This window comes from Talaromyces atroroseus (assembly GCF_001907595.1).
Source record: "Talaromyces atroroseus strain IBT 11181 chromosome Unknown scaffold_10, whole genome shotgun sequence".
NCBI lineage: Eukaryota > Fungi > Ascomycota > Eurotiomycetes > Eurotiales > Trichocomaceae > Talaromyces > Talaromyces atroroseus.
The window spans coordinates 747,612-773,422 of NW_017971442.1; the positions used below are offsets into that span (position 1 = coordinate 747,612).

The following is a 25,811-nucleotide window of genomic DNA, read 5'->3' on the forward strand; positions in this document are numbered from 1 at the left end:
GGACATCCGCGGGCCTCCGAACGCTTCGAGTCTCCATTCTGTTGAGTCATCCAGACCGCATCACCGATGCAGTGCATCAAACCGAATGATCGGGACAGAGCTGGAAGGGGTGTCAAGCATCAATATCTTCGATGTTCAGGCCCGCATGTCGAAAATGGCATTCTTTCGCACTGCCCACATTAATAGACCATTCAAGAAAAGTATCAAATCTGTGTATCGACTAAGTTCTTCGTATAAAATACGCCGTATATAGTACAGAAGATGTATTGTATAATACATGGACTATTGTAGAAGATCAAACTTAGAATAATATCCAATCAGAACTCGCATATTTAGGATTTATTTTTCAGGACAATCTCCACAGTATACTCTGCATATATATCCGTGCATCCATCGATGGTTACCTAGGTAGGAATATGTGCGAGTCGAAACTATAGAGTGCTGATGGGAAAAGATTTATATCAGACCAATCTTATGCCTACCATAGCTCTCCATTAATTACATCATCCCACGAGACTCCATCTACCAAGAATACATCGCTTAGAGGAAGGTCAAACCAGTCCATGTCTTCGTCAACAGTAGATTGGTTCTCTGATCTTGTGCCCGCCCCCAACTGTTCCGGTGCGGTGGGAATGGCTGGTTCATATGTAGGTATAGGATGTACTAGGGCAGGAGACTTGATAGTTCCCATCGAGTCCAATTGCCCCGATACTTCGCATGGATCCCGAGCCGGAGCGTCCGTCGCCTTTTCAATCATCGACGTCAGGATTTTAATAGCCTCGATACTGCACTTCGTGGTCGAGCTCATCTGGTCCAGGATTTGAAAATTGATTGATTTCAATTTCAAAGATCGTTGCCTTAATTCGGAATCATGCGACGAGGCATTAAACAAGTATATGAGCGAGGCCATACTCAAGCTATGTACCGCCAAGGGTGATAACCTATGCTATTACTTTTCTCAGCAGAATAAATCATACTAGTTGTTTAATGGACTGCAAAGACAATGATACACAAAGAAAGGTCAAGAAGCAATAGCAAAATGAAACATGAAAACTTACCAGAGGATACAATTTCCTAAATGAATTGATGATCCAGGTGACGCGAATGGCAGAGAAGGTGGCGGACTGGAGATGAGACATTGGTGTATGCTGCAAATTCCCCAGAGCTTCCATGGACGGCTGAACTCGAATGAATGGACGGTGAAGCATAATTTTCAAGGTGTGATACTGCAGGCTGAATACAGGTCAAAATCAGAATGTCTAATTATTTTGAACACTGTTAACATACTTGAAGTAGTACACATGAGGTGGTTGAGGCGAACTTCCAGTTGAAGGCATCCTCAGGAAACTTGGAAGATTATTGTAAAATTCCGACATGCAATGGAAAGACTTCATTGCTTTCTCTTCCTTCTCTTCAAAGCTCATCGAGCTTGACAACGCATAGCTGTAATAAAAAGTCAGCAAAATAGAGGGGGTATTCTGGTCAAAAAGCTTACATGTTATCTAAAACTGGTGATACCATATGCAACAAGTCACAGGAATACTGGAAACTAGACTGGCAATAGGATGGTTGCTGAGTACTTGAGCCCGCCCATAAGCCGAACTCAATGTCAGGGATAAGCGGCAATGTGCTCGGCGTGGTATCATATTCTCGAATAGCGCTTGGATGGTCAAGTATTTGACTTAGATACCTGGCACAGGTTAGGATTGTGTAAGACAACCTGCATATAGGGATGGTAAAACCTTTCAAGCATCCAAATACCCCTCCAGGCAATCGAGCGGGCCTCCATATGTTGTTGTGAAATGCCAGGCAAACCATCCTTCTCTATATGCAGTCGAAGTAATAAGGCGTGACGAAGGGCAATGCCTACCACTGTAAGAATAGAAGGGGAGGGAGATGGTTGAGCGGGATCTACCGTACCAATATACTGAGAGACCGAAGTGATATTCCCCACGGAAAACTCTCTAAGAGAAATCAAAGTTGCGGCAAGAGCAAGCGAGAGACTTGGAATCTCAATATGCGCAAGGACAGCTGCTTCGCACGCCGGGTAAGACTGTTAGTCAACGTACTCCAGTTTAAATTGTCGTAGATATGCCTCGTTGAATATTGAGCAATGAGAGAGAGCACTGAAAGTAACAATGCAGGTGCACAGTAACCATTGGATCCGTTATCGGCAAGGTCTCTGCGGAAGAGAGGCTCATGAATGAGAAGTGGCCAGCTATTTTGCCAGATAAAGAATTCCTCCAGAAGCTCAGCCTGTAAAGGCGAATCAACGAAAGACAGGCTCCCTACTGCTAGCGCCTCGCTGGGGCTTGTTGGTCGATTCTCTTGAACAGTAGCCGGGTTATGGAAGATACTCATATGTCTAAAAAACCGAGGATCTGGCTCTAGCTCTGGCTTGGAGCTGGGTTGGACGTTGACTAAGTCTCTGATATCTCGTGAACCCTCAAGCTGGCTCTCTAAAAAGTGAATTCTTGACTGCAATGCATGGATAAAACATTTCGATGGCGGTCTGCAATTGCATGGTCAATATTTCAACTCGCAATTTCCTAGAACCTACGTACTTTCTCTTTTCTTGATGAGTGTAAGTGCAATTAACACCATCCCTTTCGCAGACCCTACAAGTCGGCTTTTTTCCATCGCACTGAATCTACTGCGTCAATATGCACGCTAGTAAAAGATCTGGCATCGAGCGACACTCACTCTGCATTTCTTCTTACGACAGGGTGTACAAGCGATCGAAACGCGTTGCCTCCTTTCTGACGCTGACATGAAAGTGTCGTCGTTTCTTCGAACTGTGAAGAGCGACGTTGGCACAAAGATTATGGATATGCACAAATATCTATATTTAGTGCCTGGCAGTCTAACCTCCATAGGGAAAGCGCGTGGGACGAGGCTGCTTTGACGTCATAACTGACCGGGTGATGCTGTTCCGCCCCACAAGGATGGCGTCTAAAAGTTGCTGTTTTCGGTACATTTCCTTACGGCTCGAGTATATTTGGCAAATAATACACATGCTCTCTAGATTTCAAAGAGTATTCTAGTCTATTCTTCAATATGTTTTCTTTGCAGGGACAGACCGCATTAATCGTAAGACCTCTATTGTCTGTGCCGCTGTATTTGTCGGCTGATGGTTGCGTAGACCGGTGCCTCAATGGGAATCGGGGAAGCTATTGCGTTAGCTCTCGCAAAGGAGGGAGTCAACCTAGCACTGTTATCGAGAAGCAAGGTATTTGCTTTGTTGTTGAGTTTGCTTGATCTAGATCATTGTCATTGCTAACTTTGCTGCGGGTATAGGACAAACTGGAGGCTGTTGGTGAGAAAGCCACAAAACAATATCCTAACGTAAAGATTGGGGTATATGCTGTCGATATCAAAGAGTATACTGCAGTTGATAAAACGGTTGAGTCGGTAATCAAAGAGATTGGGGAGATTGATATCTTAATCAACAACGTGCGTTTTGATCAAAACCAAGAATCTGCCTATTCTCTCACTAACTTCGGTGAAGGCTGGTCTTGCTCTCGGCGCCCCAGCCCGTTTTTGGGAGCTTCCAGTTGAACTGGTCCAGCAGATGAATGGAACAAATATCTCGGGGCTGATGTACACGACGTACTTCGTTTTAAGAAAAAGCATGTGGCCGCGGAAGCAGGGAACTATCCTCAACATATCATCAGTCACGGGACTAGAATGCCCGCCGTTTGATGGAGAGTCTGTCTACCACGCTAATAAGGCCTGCATTGAAGGGTTTAGCAATAGCCTACGGATGGAAACGGCTGGTTCAAACATCCGAGTTCTGGTTGTCCGTCCAGGTTGTGTTGCTACACATTTCCATCTGCAGAGGGTCAAATACGACCAGAATGCAATGGACGAGTTCTTCTACGGATACGATCCATTGGTAGCAGAAGACATTGCTGACAACGTGCTATATATGATCACTCGCCCGGAAAGGACATCCATTAAAGCGCTGGACTGTGTTCCTACTGCCCAGCGCGGGCTGACTCGCTTCGACCGAGAGTGGCACGAACGCAATAAGCAGCTGTAGTTGCTAGAGAATGTCATGTAGAGCGGTTGCTGGTTAACAAAAATGGCATGCCCTCTTTGCCCTTCTATAGGTGATATATCACGTGTATCATAAAACTAGAAATTGGATTCTTAAAATTACAGGAATGTAGAGGCACCGGGGTGTTTCCTGTGCGATAAGTCTTATCTAGGGGCAAGTGGTTGAAAACTAGCGAAAGAGATTTAAAATCATTCAAGAACCCCTCCCCCGCTAACTGATACATGTTTCCCTACATACTTCATCATCCACCATTGTTAACCCTTGAATCTATTGAAAACAAAAAAAAAAAAAAATGACAGCCACTCTGCATGCCGTCTTCCGCGAAGGAGCCACTGCTCTCATCACAGGAGCTGCCTCTGGGATTGGCCTCGCAACCGCCAAGTTCTGTCATGCCCATTGCATGAATTTATGCCTTCTAGACATTAATGCAAGCGGCCTTGATAAGGCTGCCAGCGAACTTTCCAATAGTTCCACTACTACTGTTTCTAAATTCACAGTCGATGTTTCCAACCTGAGTGACTGGGAGAAGATCCGCCAGGAAATCCTCAATCTCTACCCTGGCGGGGTTGACTTCCTCATGTTAAATGCTGGCGGTGCTTTCAAACCAGCTTCTGGGAAAACTCCCTGGCAGGATCCTGAACACTTCCAAAAAACATTTGCCGTCAATACTTTGGGCTACACAAACGGCATTGCAACATTCATCGACAGCCTGACGGGCAACAAAGACGAGCAGCTGCAGCGCGCAGTAGTCCTGACCGGCTCCAAGCAGGGAATTACAAACCCACCCGGTAATCCAGCATACAACGCCTCAAAAAGTGCGGTGAAGACTATTGCTGAGCATCTATCCTTTGATTTACGTCACACCAACACCAGCGTTCACCTCCTCGTACCTGGCTGGACGTATACGGGCCTGCAGACTGCATATTTCCCCACTAAACCAGATGGCGCTTGGGCACCGGAAGAGGTCGTCAACTTCATGAGTCAGAAAATGGCGGAACAGAAGTTCTATATACTGTGTCCAGACAACGAAGTGACCGAGGAGTTGGATCGTCAAAGAATGGCTTGGGGTTATGGCGACATCGTTTATGGTCGGCCTGCATTGTCGAGATGGCGAGAAGACTGGAAACAGACAGCAGCAAGAGAAATCCAGGCCACAGAGTTTCCACCAGCGCCTTCTCTAGAATAGAGCATATAGCTGGAAAGGTGGTCATCGTGACAACAGTAACTTCTTGCTGTATGTCTAGGTGTTATGTAGAATGCATCTTGTACGTTTGTTCATGGATCCTACATTTTTCCACGGTCCTTGATTCATCGAGAAGTTTTCTATTTTCTTAAATCAAGTTGATTTAAGAACATTCTAATATCAGACTTAAGACACATGTAAGCCGTTTATTGCCATCTAGTCTTGCCTACGATTGACAAGAAGAAGTTGACAGAGACAAAAATGCCTGGAACATCATTATTATTTAACCTCGCTAAGCGTAGTACCTAGGAACACAAGATCAACTCGAACTTGAAGGCCCGGTCTTGGAAGTTTCTACAGCGGACCAAATCGCATGTATTTCTCGCCGCAGTCAAAAAGTCAATCGACTGCCACGCTACATTATCACTTGCAGCCGCCGGTCAGGCCTTGTTCTTGAGTTTTTGTTCTTGGTTCTCGCCTATTTACAATCACAAATAGTTATACTATATGTCCGAACATTACCTACATAACCCGCCAGTTTCTTCATAGCGGAGAGGGGTTTTAATAACAGCAGCAACAGATAAACAAGTACATAGCTCATTCGTATCAAGACAAATTCAAAACGTGATTATGTTCTAAGCGTTGAATTCAACCTTGCTCACACCTTCCTCGGGCACTTTACTGGGAGACGGAGACGGTGTATGTTGGGGACGATCATCGGTGGAGTCTGATGACGGCTGGTGAGAGACGGTGTCTTTACCGTCAAGGACGGATTCTGCTTCAGCGCCTTCCAGAAGATCTCGGTCGCGCTCGCGGACACTGCGCCGCTCAGGATCGATGCCGTATGCACCGGCTCCCCAGCTCGAGATACCACCAACGATTGTAGAAGAGGTGACCAGGCCTCTGCCGTCGTCATCTTCCTCCTCGTCATCATCCTCATTGCGCGTGCCCAGGGCGTTGCGTTCCATTTCGCGTTGTGCCTCCTCCATCTTCTTACGCACCTCGGCTGCCATGCGCATTCCGTCCGAGACAATATTATCCAACACGCCACGAAGGCCCTTGTTAGGAGGGACAATGCCTCCCGATGCTCCAGCAACAGTTGCGCCTGACATGGCGCCCAATGTAGAGCGCGCGGAGCCGAGATTAGAGAATGTAGTGAGGTTAGATGAGAGAGACGTCGATGTCGTCATTGAAGCAGGGTTGGGGTGATCTGATAGGCGGAACGATAGCGGGAAGAAGGTCTCAAAAAATTGTTCCAAGAGCTCGTCCGCTAGAACAACCATCCTAAAAGTAGGTAGGGTTATATGTAATGGGTTATTTGGATCAAGAGCTGCATTCGCCGCTTCTGAACGACCAGATGGCGACTTGATAGGATTCGAAGACGCTTCTTTCGAAATCGGTGTTGAGGGAGCAGATAAATTTTTTTCGGGCTTCTTCTCATCTACCTCAATCAGGTCTTCTTCATCTTCCTCATCGTCGCCAATAGAGAATGCATCCAACTTGGTGGCGGCATTATCGGCCTCCTTAGCGGATGAATCATCCTGTTGCTGATTCTGCGGATGACTTGGATCCGCATATTCAAAGCAACGTCGAATAAAAGAACTCACGCTACCAAGGAACCGTTCATCGACGCTAAGCTTCATTTTGTCGCGTTGTTCAAGTGGTAGGCCTGCTTCAGCAATATCCTCCAAAGTCTCACTGGGGGTAAGCGCCCCATCAAAGCCTCTTCGTGACAGGAAGAGTAGTGCTTCTGAGATTCTCAATATACCTTCGCGGTCAATCCGACCATCTCCGCTGTCGTCATAAAGATCAAAGAAGTAATTTATCGAGTTCATGATATCGCGCGTGCCTTTCAACTTCGCCAATCCCACAACGACATTCTGCAGACTTAAACCCTCGCTACCGTCAGTGTTCCATTTACGATATAGGCGTTGCATGAACTCGTGGTCAGCCGGCTCTGCATTATCGCCCCATTTCGCATTTGACGTGCTTCGACTGCGAACACTTCCATTGTTGTTACCATTGCGGTCCTTTTCGGAATACCGCCCATGACTGGGAGAATCTGCAATCGCCCATCTCGCTGTGTTTGCTAAGAACTGCCTAAAGGCATCGTAGTCCATATGTGTTGGACTTGGACCAAGCCCAACGCGTCCGACTTCTGCGTCAACAGGAGGACCGAGAATGGAGTAGCGCTCGACCTTCTTCTTTTCTTGTTTCTTCTCTTGATCCAGAAGCTTCTGTCTCTGTTCTTGGTCATATAGAACCTCGTAAAAGCGATCGTAAATTGTGCCGAGATCATCCATGCTCAGCTTCTTACTTTCTGGGCCAAGATTCCTAATAGATGTACGCCTCGCGAAATTTTCAATGTTTTCCAAAACTGCATCCTTATGCTTCTCCCGTTGCTCAGTGATAGAATTATGAGTGATGCCCGAGAATTCCTTGAAGGCCACGACCATCAGTTCTTGAAATCGGGTAATAGCTCTAAGCTTAGGATTTTCTGAGCGAGGGTGCGCTGATTCATCTAAGCGAGAGAAGTACGACTTCAGTATCGATATGAATGAGCCGTCATCCTGCACGTCCAAGAGCTCTTCGCCATTGATACGCAAGATAGCCAGTCCGACTTGGAAGAGAACTTTCGGTCCTTCGAGAAAGAAGACATCCAAAACCCGAAAAGCAAAGACCAAGGGCATTGAGTTGATATAGAGAGATAGAAACCATGGCAGAGAGACAACTGACAACTGCACGTCAGACTTGACAAGGTGTTCCCATAGTACTGGCATTGTCTTCTCAACAAGGGATTCAAAGACCTTCTGATCCAGCAACGTGCCATACATTGTTGTAGAATAGTACCCTGGCAGAAGTCGGTCACAGAGAACCGATAACAGAAAGAATGCCTGGGACTCTGACATATATCTAAAGTCTTTGTTAGCTTATTTACCTCCCAGGAAATTATCCATCTTGAACCCTGGCGACTTACATTAATAAGGCCGCGACAACTATATTCATAGCCTGACAATAGCCTACTTGTTCGTTTGTCCAGCTGTATGCAGTCAAAACCCTGCGCAAACGTCCAATGCCTTCCTCACTCTGAAAGCCTGGATATTCAGGCAGACTTCGATTCAAATCCTTCTCGATTTCGTCAATGGCCAAGGACTCTCGACCGAAAAATTTCTTCAGGGTTTCTTCGTAATGTTTCGGTGATCTCAAACGTAGGTAGAGCGAGCCCGAAGTCAGCTCCCATATTTCTCCTCTTAGGCGATTCGGTAAACCAACACGGATGAGTTTGTGAAACGTTGGCTGGCGAAGTAATGTGGCATTGCGTCCATTTTCTGCGTGCGAGGTCAGATAGGTCAGATATCATTTCACATTTGGAATATGTAATCAAAAAACATATGTCTATAGATACCTCTAAAGTATTCTGCCCATAACCTCATCTTACTCCGATCGCGAAGTTTGCGAGCATCTCCCGGATAGCGAAAGACCATACCAAGTCCGGCATCAGGCGGCTGTCTTGCTGTCGCATCGGAGTCTTCCTTGCTTTTGGAAGGAACGGTCAAGAGGTACTCTGAGTACTCATCCATGACCACTGAGCGCAGGCTTTCAATCTCCTTTATACTCTCTCGCAGCCCCTTCCGTAAACCATCACAGAAACGTTCGCAGGCCTGCCTGCTTCCAACTAGTTGTATGGTGAACTTCTGGGGAACAAATGTTGGGCTTTTAGCCGCACTTGGATTCAAAGCCCCGTTCCATGTAGTCAATGCTAGCGAAAACACATTGGCAAGACTGTTGAGTCGTTCGACACGGCGAATAGAACACAAGGGCAACGTGAAGCCATTGCCGGATGGGCCGGTACCGTGAGTCTGACCGGTGAAAACGGTCGAGGAGCTATGAGACGCAGAGGGTAGAAAGCTTGTAGGTTGAGTAGAAAATGACAGAAAGCGCTCGCTCAGGTGTAGACGGCCCGTATACCGATTTCCAGATTGGTCCGAGCGTTCGCCATGGGTGTTTGATGATCCTCCCCGGTTGATGGTGAGAATCAGTTCAGCGGTTATTTCCTGCAGTGGATTTTGTGAGTCTGGGAGGCGGAATTGCTGGCGGAAAAGAGAGGCTTTGGAGGGGTTGCGGTCGGCGGACGAGATGACTGGGAGGTTGAAGTTGGCCGGATCAATGAACGACTGGGCCTTTTGGACCAGGGATGAAAACTGAAACATGATTTGGACAGCAGGCTGCGGACGAGCGATACCTCGTCAATTAGCTGTTGTTTGTCCAATGATGCTGAACGTGTCGATGGCAGACCGCGGAGGTCGTCGGCTGGGGCTGAGAGCAGCTCCCAAAACAACAAACGATGAGATGGGCGGTAGGACTAGCTGGCAAATAGACTAATTAAATCATGGCTTAGAGGATGTTGGCATTTTTCATAATTTTGCTCAGCTCCCGGCCGACGAGAGGCAGCGAATGAATGTACTATGACACAGAAGATCGGTTGTATACGAAGTGAGAGTTGAGTTGCAGGTGAAATCATCCTGTCGGCTTGGCGGCGGCTTTGATGCGGAGGCACGCACGGTCACGTGTATTATTACCCTAGCAAGTTGAAAAAGACAAGAGAATTTTAAGGATATCTCGAAAGTCCAAACAATACGAACAATGTAAAAATAGCTATCATCCTACGTTGCAACAAAGAGACCGAGAGCCCGCAAAATCATACCGTGAAATCTGACACACGAAATAGAAATAGAAATTTCTCGTAGCGGAGAAGCAGGTAGCACAGCTACCAGATGACACTGTGAGGGGGGATATAACAAGGAAAACAAGAAGAATAAAAGACAGAAGCAAAGCAAGTAATGAGAGTAAGTTATTAAGCAAGCAATTTAGTTCGCCAGTCCGTCGTACACCAGAAAACCCTCCACCAAAAAAACCATTTGAAGATGTGTACATGAGTATGACAAGGAAACGTGTAGCCATAGGCGCGCAAAAGATAGTGATTTATTTGGCGTCCGTGTATTCTGCGTGAGCGTGGTCATCGTCAGTATATGGGGGAAGCTCCTCATTCAGGTCTTCCTCCATCAGAACAGCCTTCTCGGAAGCAGAGCCTTGCTCCAAGCTCGAGGTAGAGCGACTGCTGGTGGCTCGGCGGTAGCGCATCCACAAAAATACGATAGCTTGACCGAAAAGCATGCCGATGGCGCTAGCAGTAAGACCAGCGAGGATACCGAGGATGGCTGGAGCCAAAATAAAGCGGACGATATGGAACAGTGTGCGGCGCAGACCATGGTTATGGTGGTGATGCGGGTGAGGATGTCCGTGGCCTTCATGGTCGCCCTCGTGGTCATCCTCCGCAAACTTACCGGCTCCTTGTCGGTGATGACCAGGTTTGTGGTGAGGAGGAGCCTGAGGCTTGCCATGGCAACCGATACCCAAACCAAGCTTGGACTTCAAGTTCATCATATGGGCCTGTGCGCTCCGCACCAAGGCACGAATGCGGTTAAAGACCAGGTGCCTCACGCACTGAATATCGCCCTTGCAGTTCTTCCATGAATCATGGTCATCCTGTCCAGCAGGAAGCTCGACCTCAGTTTGTATGATAAAGAGCTCGCCAGCTGCAGTTTGAATGACTGTGATGGAGACAGTGTCGAGGGGCGCTGGGTGGCCGTCAATGTCGAGTGGGGAAAACCGAATCTGGAGGAGTTCCATGTCATCTCGAGGGGGGGCCAAGGGAAAGGCCATGAGAGCGAAACCCAGGTTCAAATTCTCAGTTTCCTGGCCATCGGACTCCCTTCGCTGCACGGCTTTGACCATTTCGACGGTGTCGGGAGAGACTGGGAAAATGCGGGCATCATTCACGTAGAGACTGCCATCTTGAGCACGAAATTTCAGATCCTGTTATTTTATTCCGTCAGATACGAGTTGTCCTAGATAATCCCGGGGATCCAAACGACTTACCAAAGAAGACCGGGTGGCTTCGGTCCAAGTGACGACGCCATCGGAGCCGGTCTCTGGGAAGGGACAGTCATCACAGGCCAGCTGGACTGTCTCGGTGCGGGCATCTTCGAGTTCAATAGCATGAGCGACAGGGAGATTGTGGTGGTGGTCAGTTTCTGGGACAACCAGGAAAGCCGAGGCGCCTAGGGAGAGCGCGCTGGCGGCCACGAGAGACCGGAACAACATATTTGGTGGAATATCAGAGCGGAACACACGAAATGCAAAGAGTAAGTAACGCGACGGTTGATGAAGAGTCGACAGGTTCTGCAGTGGAAGCAGGATGTAGTTGAGCAGAGAACGAAGTCAAGAGTGGAAGACGGAAGGTCCGAAGGGGCGATGCGGGACGATCGGCCTCAGGCAGTGGGGGAGGCTACGTAAGCCGGCCGGCGCCTTCTCTGCGCTGATTGGCTGCGCCTTGTCTGACAGGGCTGCTGGCTAGGCCCGATGCAGGCAACACGCCACGCTGCTTTAGTGAGCGTCCACGCTACAGTTGGGCTGACGCGGATTTGCGCAAAAGCGGCGACGCGATGATGCGGCATGGGCTGAGCCACCATCTTATCTTGAGCATCTATCATTTTATTTCAACAAGTAACTACACACAACGCACATCACAGCTTGGCCTTCTTCTGTCCCTTGACGTTGGCTACAGCTTCTCCCGACAGGAGCATGTCCGGGTATTTCATGTTGGCTCCGATCGAGGCAGAGGGCATGCGCCAGGAAGCCCCGTCCACTACAGCAGTCACAATCATGAGCATTATTAATAAAGACAATCGCATAAGTGTGCACGTACCAACAAGCACATGCCCGGCCACATAGCTACCGGCATCGGAGAATAGGTATACTGTAGCATCGGCGATATCTCTGATTGTGCCATAACGGCCAAGAGGCTGTGCTCTCCTAGATTCTTCTTTGGCATGGCTGGGCAGAAGACGTTCAACGCCCTGTGAAATTCGGGTTCTCCAGGTTAGCAGACTGACAGAACGTGACTCTTATTATTCCGCTCACCTCCGTGTTGGCGATTGGCCCCGGGGAAATAACATTCGAGGTGACACCCAACGGACCGAATTCCAGCGCGATATTGTTTGACAAGGCGTCAACGCCCGCTTTCGCCACAGTAACATGGGTCTGAAAAGGCACCCCCGTATAATGCATGGTGGCGCTGACAAAAATGATTCTACCCCCAGTACCGCGAGGGGATGGTTGCACTACAATTAACGGTTAGCTAGTCGATTTGATGGGTTGTAGAATGTTGCTCTGACAAGATTTCGGGTCAACTGTGTGCCTCGCTGCAGACTGCTGCAGGTAGGGAAGTGTTGCCTTGGCGGTGTTGAAGGAGCCTAGGACATCAATGTCCATGACCGACTTGAAGGCGTTGGGGGAGAGCTGATTAATCGAGGCTAGAAAATTCCCTGCAGCACCAGCTCTATATTCTTTGAAATTAGCGTACACACATGTCGTTATAGTGGCCCTAACGCACATCACAAAATCAATTCCGCCTAATTCCTTAACGCAACGGTCGACTGCGGCCTTTAAGCTCTCGAAGCTGCGAACATCTGTAGCGCCAACACCAATGACTTTTGCGCCGGCGCGCGCGGTAGCAATATTCAACGCCATTTTCTCGGATTTCTCGACATTGCGCCCGACAATGCAGGCATTGGCTCCGAGATGGACAAGAGCGCGGACCTGCGCGCTGCATATTGTGCCTGCTCCGCCAGTACAGAAAACCACCTTGTCCTCTAAGAGTCAGATGGGTGTCAGCACAGAAACGTGGTCGTCAGTTAGACCTTGTGAATTAACCAGGGCCGCAAAGGGGCGTACTGAATAAACCGTCTTTCCAGACATCGCTGAGATACTCGGATTTGGGAAGAGCCATGGCAGGCTAATTCAACAGTAAACGTGCCGGGGCTGCTGCAGTGTCGAGGCCAAAGACGAACAGACAGAAACAAGGTATATTCACCGGGCCTGGCGCCGGTATGTATAAATATATATATGAACCAGTCGTGGGAGCTCCAGCTGGATTACGGCCGTACTCGATGATTCGATAGAGGTGCAGCTCAGGTGGGCCTTTGGCTTGCCCGGGCGAAAGTAACTATAAACTGAAAAAAGGGTTTCTCCCCCGCAGGCGAGCCGGAGGACCTCGGCTCGGCTCTATTTTTCATTCATACATACATCGTCGCTTCATCTTTCTTTGCGTTTGTTTCTACAGGTTAAAATCAAAAGTGTGTAAATGAAAATAGATGGGAGGAGGAAATAAAAACACACAACAAATCATAATCATGCCCGCGTCACAACTGTGAAAAGCATGAATTAATACATAGAATGCAACATCTCCAAGACTGGAAATGAAGTCGCATCCTTCATAGATCCAGGCATGAAACAATGAAGTCTCTTGTGCTACTACCGCTACCCCTCTTGGAAAGTTGTAAACGTGGGCAGCAGCAGATATCAAGCTGTTGACTAGTCTAACTAGGATCTAGGGCAACGCATCTCTACCTATCTCAGGCTACAGATCGCAGCGCTCCGGAATGATCGACTCACTCGTGCCAGTCCAAAATTTTAGACCATTACGAGTTATTTACTCACCTAGATTTGTCAATATCCATTTGCGACAAACATACTTCATAGTAATTTTATAGTAATCCTTCTTTAAATGCCTTGAAACCTTATTAGGGAGTTAATTCTAAGTTATATTTAAGATGATAATTTGGTTATGCTAAGAAAAGACTTGTATAAGGACCCGGATTTCATCAGCGCGATACTGCAGAAGAACACGGTTAGGAGAGATTACTAACACTGTCGTTTTCCTGTGGAGGCATTGTTATACACCGTGATCTCTTACTACGTCCGTACTATACCGACAATGCGCGTGAGGTTCTGGAGTATTCGGCAATAATCAGGGCATTCCTCATGTAAAAGGCGTCATTACAGTGTCGAAAACCAGCACAAGCAATGATGCCAAGTCAGAATGGGTTGAATTAACGTAATACTGATGGTTGAATGCTTCCCAGAACGAGAAGGAAATGTTTATCATAGTATACAAGATTCTATGCTTGTCCCCTAGGCCGGGTGTAGGGAGTATTTATCACCTAGGATCCTCGGATATTGAGATTTGATCCTCACTTAATCCAACAGTTTCAACCTACCGCATATGTACTCATGGCTCGAAGCCTAGCCCCAAATTTCCAGAGACTCAAGGGCGCTGGAACCCCGAGTCCGATCGCCACAAAAGCTAATAGACTATTCCCCCACCCATAATGTAGCTTGTCGTACATATATGGTGCGAACAAAGGGAATCCAAAACCAGCCAAGCACCGAAGGAAAACCACAGCAGCCAACGCGCTGGCCGCATATTTTGTGTATACATCAACAACATATGTCTGGATGCAGAGGAAGCCGCTGATAATTCCAATGGCAACAAGGCAGGCGCCGATATCTGGTATGATCCAGTGTGTACGCTCCTGTGCCGACCAGCCATATATGAATAGGCCGATTGGAGTCAGAGTCGCTGAGATTACCATTAGCGGCACTCGGAACTCAGGTAGTCCTACTCCGCCATTTCGAGCAGTCAGAATTCGATAAATCCTATCATTTAGCGGTGCGCAGATTTGAGAGCCACCCCAGAACCCTATCCCCAAAGCAATATAATGAAGTGAGCCGATCTCAACAGACTCGTTGTAGTAGGCCGGGTTCGTCCAGAGGGAGGGGAAAGATGACAAGACTAGATACACCAGGCCGTACAGGAAGGCCATATATACAGCAAGGAACTGAATCAAAGGCTGAGTGGCCAAAAGTCGGAATGGCCGAACTAGTGAAACTCTCAACTTGCCCCAAAAGGTTCCGTGACTCTCCCTCTCAGCTTCAGTCTGATGTTCAAGGTCGCCGGTTGCCTTGCGAAGACTTCGGGCTTTGTCTCTCAATAGCTTAGGTGCATATGTTTCGCGCAGTAGGAGGAGCGACGTAAGCTGCAGAATACCGTCTGCGATGGAAGTTGTGTAGAAGATCCATCTCCAAGGAATGTTCTCACTGATGAACCCTCCTGCTATGGGCCCGACAGCTGGTCCGAGCAACGGCGCGAGAGTATAGATTGCCATGGATTTACCACGCTGCTCGGGCGGAAATAAGTCGCCCAATACACCCCCACCAATCTGATACGATAGTTAGACTGATACGAACGGTTAGACTGTACTATGGGATGTTTCTCACTGTTAGTGGCGCACTACCCCCAAGCCCCGCGAAGAACCGAAAAACGATCATTTGCCCTTTGGATTGACACACTCCACAAGCAATGTTGAACACGAGGAAGATCATATTCGCACTTTGTAACACCAGGACACGCCCATACACTTCTGAGAGCGGAGCAAAAAACAAAGGCCCAATAGCAAAGGCAAGAATAAAAATTGACAACATGAGTTGGGACTCGATTTCGTCCTCAACGTGAAACTCCTCTGCAATTGTTCCAAGACCGGGGGCCATCATGGAAGATGACACCGATGAGATAAAAGCATAAAAGGAAACCATCACAGTAATGGTCCACTTAGTGCTCATTTGCCAATTCTTGGGATTCTGCTCGTCATCTGGCCCTTCCCAGCTAACCTAGTCACCACCGTTACTTTAGCGATATTCCAACCTCTCGGCAGCAGATCCATACCAGTTTATGACGAGAAGGGAGTGATAGGTCGGATGTAGGTTCTTCATCCCTCTTGGTCGTTCTGACCCCGTGGCTACCAGCATGATTGCCTGGGTTCATTGTATCTACAGTCTCGGCTTTTAGTGCATTGGAAGGTCAGAGGGGTGGGAGGCCGCCAAACCGGAGGGTAAATTTTGAGAGGAGCTGATTAGCTCAAAAGTTTAGACACAGGGCTCATGAATGGATTATATACGTATTGACTACGCTAATGAAGCGATCTACGCCAAACAAGCACGTATGTGTTTTGTATGCATAGAAACGGTAACAGCAATACCGGAGTATACCTTAACTTTATGATGTGCCACGCTAGAGTGGGTCCCGTCAGTGGGGTTTCCTTTTGCAGCAAGTCTTTTCCGGCGTCGGGGCCAAAGTCCGATATTGCCGGGCCACCCCCGGCTTTGGGGACGACTTGGGGAAAGATGCTGGCTTCCATCGATCTCACTCTTGCACAATCCGGTAACTACCACTGGCGCCACATGGCCGACCGCACATCCGCCCTTGCTTGTCACAGCAGAAAACGGAAGTCATGCGACGCGTGTCGGAGGACAAAAGCGAAATGCGATAATGTAATGCCAACCTGCGGTCGATGTGCCCGTAGAGGCACCATGTGCGTTTACTCCCGCACGTCGACGACTAGCAGATTTCGAATCGTGCCCTGCTATGCGAGCAGCTCCGGGGATGCGTCTAGGCAGTTGAGGAGGTCACCCATTGTTGCGGAACCAGCAGCGTGAGCAATCCCAGGTTTTACCAAATGGCGATATGTTCGCTAATGTATGAAAGAGCGCCCTCGAGTCCGACTTTCGCACCATGCAGCGAACAGTTTCAGCCTCGAGGAATCGAAATTAACACATCAGCCCTAGGAAGCACAGGCTTTTTCGGTTCAACAAGCTATCGAGCTCCAATGCAAGATGAGAATCATTCTTACATTTTTGTAAACACTCCCCGCAGTATTGACGACGAAGGAGTAGCAACCCTTCATTCCACAACGACTGTCGAACCCAGGCAACTGCAGTTGGGTGTGCAGGTTGCCAATTTTGTGGCAGCTCACGCCGTCTTGATCCGAAAACTAGTTGACCGAATGTATACTCTAGGTCGACTAGTCATCATCCCTCGGATAATTATGCGACAAACACTGGACCATCTATGGGATCTATTCAAGGAAAACCCCAGCGAAGAGGACACCTCATATTCAAGAGCAGCTACGCGCATGTTTAACAATTCATATCGTCCTATTTCGATTACCCAATCAACTACTCTGGAGGAATTCTGCTTGCGTATCACGGGTCCCAATACCCGCTGGGAGACTATCGGAAACGTGCTAGTTATGGCTTGTCTATCTCTGTGTCATATCTCGGAGTCAGAGATTATTTTCCTCGATCCCAACAGTAACTGCCAGAAGTCGACGATGTTATCCCAATTCCAAGAAATGGCAGAGCAAGTATTGGCCATTTGTAATGGGATACCATTATGTAACGAGCTGGTAGTCTGTCTGAAATATAATCAGATGTTCCTTGCGTCTCAGAAATGGGGGAATTCCAGTACGTTTCTACGACTTCACATTTTGTAGCATTCGAGACTGACGAAATTTGAAAGGCCATTGGCTCTACTCTGCCATTGGGGAGCTAACCTCTAGTTTGTTTGCGACTGGGATACACCAAGACACAGGCTGCGAAGACAAACGCCCGAAATATCTAAACAAGTGGCGCCTGAGATGTTTTGCAATGGTCTATATCATGGACAAGCTCTTTGCCACATTCCTTGGTAGACCACCGTTTCTGACTCGCCACTACTGCAAATTGGACCCCCTATTCAAAGTTAACAGCGTGATGACAGTCCACAACTTCACACAGGGATTCGACATGCTGCATCTGGAAGAGTCCGGAGAAAATCAACTTGAAATCCCCGGATACCTCCACTTTCGATTCCTGCTGTCCACTGTTCGCGAAGAGATCCTCGAGCTTCACCTTGGTACAGGTTCCCATAACGTCCCGGAAAAAACAAAGTATGCTAGTATTTAAATCTCGCTCCATCGAAATGCTGCCAAAATCCCCAAAGGACATTGAAAGTCCATCATCAATTGGCTTTAGGGCTGGAGTACTAACAGAACTGTAGACAAATAATAAGTACTCTCCAGTCAATGTGGGATTCCTGTCCCGCTCAATTACGATATTCTCCAAAAATGTGGACAGAGCTCGTCCCTTATCAAAACGTCTGGGTTTTGTTCGCTCTCTATCTGGAGCAACGTTATTCGCTTTTCCTGGTTCATCGACTCCGAGCGCAAAAGTCACCCTCCAACCCACGTGCCAATCTACTTTCCGTAGCAAAAGACATCTTATCAACGATTCTTGTGATCAACAGGGAACGTGAGCGTCTACGAGCGATTAGGAGTGACTTGAGCAGTGTGGTAAGGTTGTATCTGACGCAGTGTCTAAAGGCTGAAACTAATCCTGCGGCACTATTAGCTTCTTCCCTTCGGGCTGCCCACCGCCGAAGTACTATTGGAAGACTTGCTTCACCAGTCTGCTTCATCATCTGTACCCTCATTTGCGCGACCTTCCAGGGGCGATACTATCCGTGACCTCATTGTCTTTGTCTCGTGCCTTGAATGGGCTGCTGAACCGGGGTCGAATCATTTTGAACTGGGCCAGACTATCAAGTCAAGGTTCACTCGTCTTCTCGATCATATAATTGACCCACCACGGAGTGCCCTTCACGCGTCTAATGCCTTTGACGGTGTAGACCAGGCTCTAGAAGTCAGTGGATATCCAGGGCCGGGGCTAGATACGAACCCCTTCGTCGACTGGGATTTTGGGAGTAACCAGGACATTCGATATAACCTATGGAGTGGCTCATTTTTCTGAGTACGTAGTGAAGTCTGCGCCATGTAGATTCACAACTCAGCGGACGCTAAGTTCGGCGCATATGGACAAATTTTAAACACCTATGGCCTTTTTCGTATCTAATCGTATACCGTATAATTAGTTAAATATTTCAATCAGTCAGAAAACATTGTAAAGGAGAGTTAGGGCTAAGAACTCCATTTAACTTTCTTTCAGAGGTGGCCTTGTAACCAATAAACTGACTAGGCTGAAGTAGCCAAGAGATCAGACCCGCAGCCAAGAGGATAAGCGGACTAATCTGGCAATGCCTAATGTGGAATTTCTACTTCCAGGCTCTTCCGTAGTGGCAAGAGTTATCTACCTACTTTCCCAATACGGTTAAATTCGCCCGACCCGTCTTCACGTACTCTGAGGAAGGAAAACTTAAGCACAAAATTGAGCATTGTACCCAATTAATCTAACATAATTATACACATAAAATGGAGCCTTACCTAATCAGGATGAAGTCAAACCTCATTGTTCCAGCTTGCTCCTAGTGCCATTCTAGACTAGGCCTAAAATAGAAGTGTGAGTTTGGCAGCGAACTGTTTGACCGCTTGCTAAACATATCTTCCTTACAGTAAGACAAGAACAATCTTTCATACTGGCTTTGGGGAGTCAATGTGGGAAAAAAATACCTAGGTATCTGCAGGTGGCGAAAAATGACAAACTTTACAAACTTTGCACCAGGACGTATGTTCATTCATATAGTGTAGATGTACATATTAGATATATATACAAGCTTTGTTGAGTTAGGATTATAAAGAGCAACGACAAGCTGTACATATGCGCAGAAAGTTTCATGTCATGACACAATCAGGAATCATCGCTCAGTCCAACAAGCTTACAAGACTATTCCATAGCTTAGCTTCTTCTTGGGGACTGTATGCTCACTGTATGCATGGTAGGGGGAATAACCAGGGCCCAGCGGCTCTATACCACCATGCGGCCCAATAACCTGGCAGTCTTCTAGATATTGCCACCTGTTCCTCCCAAGATCACACAGTTGCCAATAAGTTGCCTATACCACAAAAAAAAAACAATCATCGAAAAGGCCATGAGAGTATGTTGCCAAGAGATAAAAAGAAAAGAAAAAGCGAATAAGAAAAAAGGAACCAAACGATGCCATAAAAAAAAGGAAAAAAAAAGTATGGACATAAGCGCAATGTGAGGGAGAATAAAAGGATCGTCAGCTCTTCATACTAGTACTATTCTTTCTGTCCTTCGTTTTCGATGAGTTCCACCACAATTTGGCTGCGCTCGTACTCCGGGTGTTGCATGCAGATCTTCACAGTGCGGCCGTTGCGGGCGAGGTCACTAGTGGAAAAGGCCTGGCCATTAACAGCAGCATGTTTGGCGAAATTGCTTTCTTGCGAGGCAGTGTCCCCAGTTGCCTCCATGTTGCCGCCGTCATCGAGACATACCACGTTACGCCCTGGTATGACTTGTCTCAAGCGACCATTCTCGGCATTGCGAACCTCAACAAAGTCGTCATTCAGCAAGATTAGGAATTTGCCATAGAGACAGGCGGTGTGCGCTCGCCCAACAAATTCCATGACAACACTTCGAGACACATCGCCAAGCTGGTTGACGTAGACCGCGCATTCACTATATGCCAGCAAGAACTCGCCATCGCTCAGTCGGAACATACCCAGTGGTCGTAAGTCTTTGATACGGTTTCCAATACTGGTCAAATAAGGCTGCGCCTCCGGTGCTGCCGAGCTGAGGTTAGGTAGAGACCATGGCTGTTTTTTGTCAAGTGTCAGAACTTCAACACCGCGTTGCGTTGATATCGCTAGCGAGGAATGGAAGAGATTAATATTGTAGCTCTCGGCAGGGATATAGAATTCGTCGTACTCGCGGAAGAATTCCGTCTGGCCACGACGACCTAGATGAAAGCGGGCGCGGGTTGAGGCTGATTTGTGTAGGACCGGCTCAATCACCTAGGAATACCATTAGCTTATGCTTCTCTCTCTGTGGCTTTCTCTCTCTCTTGAGAGATAAGGACTAACCTTGAAAGTTGATGAAATGCCGTCTCGCTTTTTGTAGAATACAAGGACACGGTCTTTCATTCTGCCCACAGAGAAGAAGCCAACCTCACGAGTTCCTGATACCTTTTGCGGTGCTCGACGTGCAGAGTCGTGTTGAGATGTTTGAGAGGGTTTACCACTGACCGGGCAGACTACATCCAGATGGTACGCCAGAAGAGATTTGTCTGCGATCAACAACATCAAATTGAAGTCTTCAAAGACCGCAATTTGCGTGACTCGACTGATTGTGATGGCTCTTTCCCAGCCTCGTGGATCGTCATACCGCGATATAAAGACTCCAAAGTCGGTGCCAATAGCACATATCAATTGGCCGCCGGGTTGCTGAAACACTGTAGCACAGTTGACTGCGGCTCTACAAATTGGGTTAGGCCGAATTCCTATGCTCGCATACTTCTTTTCGACGTCCTTGATGGCACGATCTAGGGGGGTTCCTTTGATCATGACTGTCTTGCTTCCGGGCGCCTCGGAATAGGCAAAAGCGGCGTCAGCCAGGACACGTAGGCGGAAGGGTTCCGCATTCTGTGCAAAAAGCGAGGCAGCGTGTCTAGTCTTAGCCTCGAGAATCTTGCGGCACCAATCTTGTCTGTTCTGCATTGATGGTGCAAATAGTGTATAGGTAGGCACCTTGCCTAAATGCTTGACTTTGAAAGGGTACAAAATTTTGTCATCCTTGGAGCCCTCAAGTGAGGTTGAACCAGTAGAATTAGAGCTGTTTGCGTGTGTGAGAGTCCCTGGGCCAGCTCCCCGTGCTGCAGCCGCCGCTGTTGGAGGCGCCAGTGTTGAGATGCCCTTCACCGAGGATTTGACCACTGGGTCATCGTTCGTGCTTTCCAAGACTAGAAGGTCCATAGGAATAGGCAATTTGGAAACATCGTAGACTTCGAACTTGCCGGATTTGGTCGCGTCGCGAATCTGCAGTGTTTTGGCCAATACAAGGTAATGGTCAAAGAGGATGGCATGCATATCCACCAGATTGAACCTTGTTCGAGTACCAGGACGCTGAAGATCGCCTTGAAAGATAATCTCCCGTCCCAGATGCTCCAGATTCAGCTCAACCTCCTTGCTCATTCCTGGTCTGAGTTGAAGCTTTGAAGCAAGCTCCATGAGATTGACCTTCTTCGACATTTCCCCAACCTTATTGTCGCACTCCAATGCCACAGCCTTGATTTCTTCAATGGCTAGTGCAAGATTGGTCTTTTCCTCCGAGTCCTTGGGCATATTCTTGTGCACGGTAGACAAGAGCAAAGTGTAGCGCTGGATGCGGGTGATAGGAGCCTTAAGATATGTATCCCAACTCAAGCGATTAGACAGCTTATTCTCACGAGCTTGGTTCAAAAATTGACGAAAGAGGGTGTTACGTTCAGCCTCCTTTCGAACTAGATAATTAGCATTGGGGAACGTCGCTGCGTAGTCCACATAAACCCCTTTAGCTTTCCGTATCCATTCTCTGAAGATATCACTGAAGCCAGCAATAAATGGACCTTGTTCCTTTTGCCGGTACTTAAGCTGTCCTAAGAGATAATCTTCGTTAACCTTTTTGACAGCATCAACTTTACCAAAGACATCCCGTAGAAATTTCTCCTGGCGCTTTGGGCTAATGATCGCAGGGTGCATGTGAGCTAATTGATCACGATAAAGTTCTCGCAGCACATCCAATTGTCCTATGAAGGAGTCTTCAGTAGTAACGATCTCATGGAGATTGTTTTGACGGTCAATCTCCTTGCGTGGGTAGGCCTCCCATACTTCTTTGGGGACGTTGTAAAAAGTTACCCAATCTTGAGCCTTCTTCTGGGGTTCCATTGCTTGGGCTCGGAGATTGATCTTTTTCAGAGTCCTCATGCAATGGTGAGAATAGCAGCGGCCTAATATCTCCGTTTCCTGAGAATGAAGGCGTGAGGAATAACACCCACTGCCTGTAATCTGAAACAGCACACCAGACAAGGTCTTGTTACTGAATTTGACCCATTCCTCGTCGATTATCAGTGCGCCTTCATTAAGCATGCTCTTGACCACGGAAGAACCTAGTGTCTCTGCATCAGCAGTGTTCATCGTTGGGACTTTATGTGTAAATAAAGCGACAATAGCATTGACAACGGCTGATTCTTTGAGATCGGTCTCATCTTCACTCAAGTCCTTAACCCACGCCACGATTGCACTCAAGGCCCAGGGCTCCGAGCACTTGCGAAATTGCTCTGAAGATAATTTAGCTGGATTGAACTTCTTCCGTCTAACGGCCGGTATTGTAGGCAAGTCAAGAGCCATGGCAGATGGCTCTGGTGAGGCGTTGAAACTTAGGGTGCTGATGGGATCTGGCGCTTGTTGTCGCAGAAAGTCCTGCTGTTGCTTATACTTTACCCGATCCGCATCGGTTTTGGATCTAATAGGCGCGTCAGTACGAGGAGTGTTGCTATGACTCGACATAGATGTCGACCGCGGAACTTGATTAGGATTTGGCAGTGATAGTCCGGACAAGTCTGAAGAAGTAGGTTGTGGAAGAGGTCTATACTGATCATGGTTATCCTGCTCATCATACTGCGTGGTATGATAAGTTCCTGCAGGAATCAGATGTGGCAGAACATTTGCATTATTAACTGGCTCAACAGGAGCTGGTGGAAGTGGGCGCATTCCGGGATGGTAGAAGAGGTCCATTAGTTCTGGATTTTCTGGGCTTTGGCTCCCAGAGGGGATATCGCCATCCGGCATGCTTAGAACAGGATCAGCGTCTTCGTCACCATAGTCGAAGCTCATACGCCGTCCCATCGCACTAGGTTCTGCTAGGCCACCTGTGCCCCCGGTATCAACCCGCGCCGGAGTGGTGAAATGGAACGCGGTTGTAGCATCTTCATTACCCGGCGGATATCCCGACGTCGCGGCAGACTTTGTCGCGGAGTTCAAAGTAGAAACATCGCCATAATGCATTTGACCTTCATAACCCCCTCCATACAAGGCCAAGTCATAATGGGCATAGTCACTGTCACTGGCCGACTCTTGTTGAGCAACTTGAGATATCTGAAGCCCAGTAGATGCCTGCGAGCCATATGTCGGAAACAAAGAGCTCATTGTGTCGCCTCTGCTTCGTTGCCGCTGGGCTTCAGCTTTTTCTTCTTCTTCTGCCATTTGCATCATTGCTAGTCCAGCAGCAGCCTCCGCATCGCTCTCATCACTATACGCGTCATAGTTCACATACTGTCCAGTACCAGTTGCTACGCTGCCATTGCTGTGCGTATGATGTTCATCAGGACTCAGGCGTGGTAGCGCGACCCCATCACTAAACAATGGACGAAGCATACCCCCCGCAGAATTTTGTCGTTCCAGAGGCGACATTTGCCCGCCTCCATTATAACCCATATTTTGGGAACTCCCTTGAACAGCGGCTTCCACTTCCTTCATTAAATCCTCATATGTATTTCCAGCGCCATTGCGAGGAGCAATATCCTCGGCATCCGGCGGTGGCGGACCAGGAAGAGGTCGAGATTGAGGGTGTCTTGTGAGGGTGTCCGTCCTTCGAGGAGAAGACGACTGCGGCGATTGATACGTTGGAGATGACTCCGATGCCCTCAACGAGGGCCCCGATATACTTGTACGTTTGCCGTAAGTATAGTCGCCGAGAGGCTGATGGGCGGGCGGAGCTGGAGGCTCAGAAGACGGAGGTGGAAAATATGACGATGCCTGTGACGCGTGAGAGGTCTGACGGGATGGGACAGAGTGCGGACTCGAGCTTGCATAGGACTGGCTAGTTCCATGAATTGGCGGGGACTGTCCAGCGTGATGTAATGATGAACGGTAAGTCAATGAGGGCGAGGTCTGGCCGCCGAACGAATATCCATAACTTGAATTGGGAGAAGTGTCCGAATGCTGAGGAGGACGCGGCCCGTAAGGATGATCCGTACCACGAGGAGGCGGCGCTGGTGGCTGCGATTGAGGGGAAGGCATCCCATAGGTGGCTGGTTGCGCATAATAACGTGTGGAGATTGCCATCTGTTGACGCGGGAGGTTTGATGTAGCATAGGTTGGCCCAGAGTTTGGCTGATAAGCAGCTGGATTGTAAGTCTGATAGTTTTGATTGACAACGGTATATGCTTGAGGATTGTAGGACATCGAGGGCGGCTGAGAAAGAGAATGAGGACGTGCATATTGCTGTGGATTGTAGGCCATGTTCGATTGAGTCGAGGCTTGCATAGAGGACGAATACGGCTGTGTCTGGTATGTGGATGTCGCCGACGATCCATGGGACGAGGCACGGCTGGGGTCGGATCGCTGCGAACTCCCAACGGAGAACTGAGAGTGTCTCGAGCCTAGGTTTGCCTGCGGTGTGCTTGCAAAGGTATTGTAAGCAGCTCCGGCCGCTTGACTCCCCTGCATGGTCTCATTTGATGAGACGGGAGTGTACAGCGAGTCATCCCCGGCAACAAAGCTAGGCGTTCGCCTCAGCGAAGGTGTCTGGTCTAGCTGGGGAGAGTAGGCGTTGGTGTACTGTACACGCTGCGGGGATCCGTTAACAGTATTGTTCTGTGCGTAGTATGCCTGATGGCCAGGCTGGTAATGAGACATGTTTGAAGAGGAAGAAGCCGGGAGAAACGCCCTCGTGGTCTCGGTTCAAGATGAAGTGCTGCAGACGACACAATCAATAGCAAATTAGTTACTTCAACCCGGAGTCATGTCAGCCAACGGTCCCGGCAGGCTGCGAAGATACGAGATATTCGACTATGATCCGGATTGCCGGTCGGCCATCGAAAGCCTGCTCAGGGTGAGATGGTGGGCGATGGTGGGCGGTCGCAACGAGGGAGCGAGGGACTCATCCATGCAAAACGAAAGAGAGGAGAAGCAGAGGCAATGCCGTCAGCCTTGTAACGAAGGAATCCGGGTTGAAACGAGTGGCTGAACACTGAACGTTGGCATGTTGTTCGGTGGGGGGGGGAGAAGTTGCGCTGTGCGCGCTGGTGCTAGGAGCACGCTAGTTCAGCCCGACTGG

The 25,811-nt window shown here is 48.3% G+C and overlaps 9 protein-coding genes across 9 annotated transcripts, besides 1 other annotated feature; 3 read left to right on the top strand and 6 right to left on the bottom strand.

The window, feature by feature from the left end:
* Positions 1-116: 116 nt before the first annotated feature.
* Positions 117-236: a repeat region (Identified by RepeatMasker using a combination of RepBase library and repeat library created with RepeatScout).
* Positions 237-478: 242 nt separating this feature from the next.
* Positions 479-1,337, bottom strand: UA08_07055 (hypothetical protein; the record flags this gene model as incomplete). The annotated part of the gene is made up of 3 exons (XM_020261953.1): positions 479-946; positions 1,059-1,233; positions 1,288-1,337. 3 exons carry the CDS (start codon positions 1,335-1,337, stop codon positions 479-481), a joined length of 693 nt encoding a protein of 230 aa, XP_020117608.1.
* A 1,720-nt stretch (positions 1,338-3,057) lies between these two features.
* On the top strand, positions 3,058-4,042 carry UA08_07056 (hypothetical protein; the record flags this gene model as incomplete). Its single annotated transcript, XM_020261954.1, has 4 exons — positions 3,058-3,090; positions 3,143-3,229; positions 3,298-3,453; positions 3,509-4,042. The coding sequence occupies 4 exons, from the start codon at positions 3,058-3,060 to the stop codon at positions 4,040-4,042; spliced, it is 810 nt and encodes a 269-aa protein (XP_020117609.1).
* A 310-nt stretch (positions 4,043-4,352) lies between these two features.
* On the top strand, positions 4,353-5,246 carry UA08_07057 (hypothetical protein; the record flags this gene model as incomplete). The annotated part of the gene is made up of 1 exon (XM_020261955.1): positions 4,353-5,246. One exon carries the CDS (start codon positions 4,353-4,355, stop codon positions 5,244-5,246), a length of 894 nt encoding a protein of 297 aa, XP_020117604.1.
* A 437-nt stretch (positions 5,247-5,683) lies between these two features.
* Positions 5,684-9,454, bottom strand: UA08_07058 (putative GTPase-activating protein; the record flags this gene model as incomplete). Its single annotated transcript, XM_020261956.1, has 4 exons — positions 5,684-5,721; positions 5,908-8,156; positions 8,221-8,572; positions 8,683-9,454. The coding sequence occupies 4 exons, from the start codon at positions 9,452-9,454 to the stop codon at positions 5,684-5,686; spliced, it is 3,411 nt and encodes a 1,136-aa protein (XP_020117605.1).
* Positions 9,455-10,226: 772 nt separating this feature from the next.
* UA08_07059 (hypothetical protein) lies at positions 10,227-11,408 on the bottom strand (the record flags this gene model as incomplete). Its single annotated transcript, XM_020261958.1, has 2 exons — positions 10,227-11,120; positions 11,184-11,408. The coding sequence occupies 2 exons, from the start codon at positions 11,406-11,408 to the stop codon at positions 10,227-10,229; spliced, it is 1,119 nt and encodes a 372-aa protein (XP_020117820.1).
* A 422-nt stretch (positions 11,409-11,830) lies between these two features.
* UA08_07060 (Peroxisomal 2,4-dienoyl-CoA reductase SPS19) lies at positions 11,831-13,095 on the bottom strand (the record flags this gene model as incomplete). The annotated part of the gene is made up of 6 exons (XM_020261959.1): positions 11,831-11,952; positions 12,013-12,163; positions 12,228-12,427; positions 12,482-12,645; positions 12,700-12,958; positions 13,041-13,095. The coding sequence occupies 6 exons, from the start codon at positions 13,093-13,095 to the stop codon at positions 11,831-11,833; spliced, it is 951 nt and encodes a 316-aa protein (XP_020117819.1).
* A 1,261-nt stretch (positions 13,096-14,356) lies between these two features.
* UA08_07061 (hypothetical protein) lies at positions 14,357-15,969 on the bottom strand (the record flags this gene model as incomplete). Its single annotated transcript, XM_020261960.1, has 3 exons — positions 14,357-15,367; positions 15,426-15,815; positions 15,871-15,969. The coding sequence occupies 3 exons, from the start codon at positions 15,967-15,969 to the stop codon at positions 14,357-14,359; spliced, it is 1,500 nt and encodes a 499-aa protein (XP_020117818.1).
* A 691-nt stretch (positions 15,970-16,660) lies between these two features.
* UA08_07062 (hypothetical protein) lies at positions 16,661-18,770 on the top strand (the record flags this gene model as incomplete). The annotated part of the gene is made up of 4 exons (XM_020261961.1): positions 16,661-17,447; positions 17,503-17,911; positions 18,022-18,313; positions 18,372-18,770. The coding sequence occupies 4 exons, from the start codon at positions 16,661-16,663 to the stop codon at positions 18,768-18,770; spliced, it is 1,887 nt and encodes a 628-aa protein (XP_020117817.1).
* Positions 18,771-19,996: 1,226 nt separating this feature from the next.
* UA08_07063 (hypothetical protein) lies at positions 19,997-25,390 on the bottom strand (the record flags this gene model as incomplete). Its single annotated transcript, XM_020261962.1, has 2 exons — positions 19,997-20,731; positions 20,801-25,390. 2 exons carry the CDS (start codon positions 25,388-25,390, stop codon positions 19,997-19,999), a joined length of 5,325 nt encoding a protein of 1,774 aa, XP_020117824.1.
* Between the last annotated feature and the right edge of the window lie 421 nt (positions 25,391-25,811).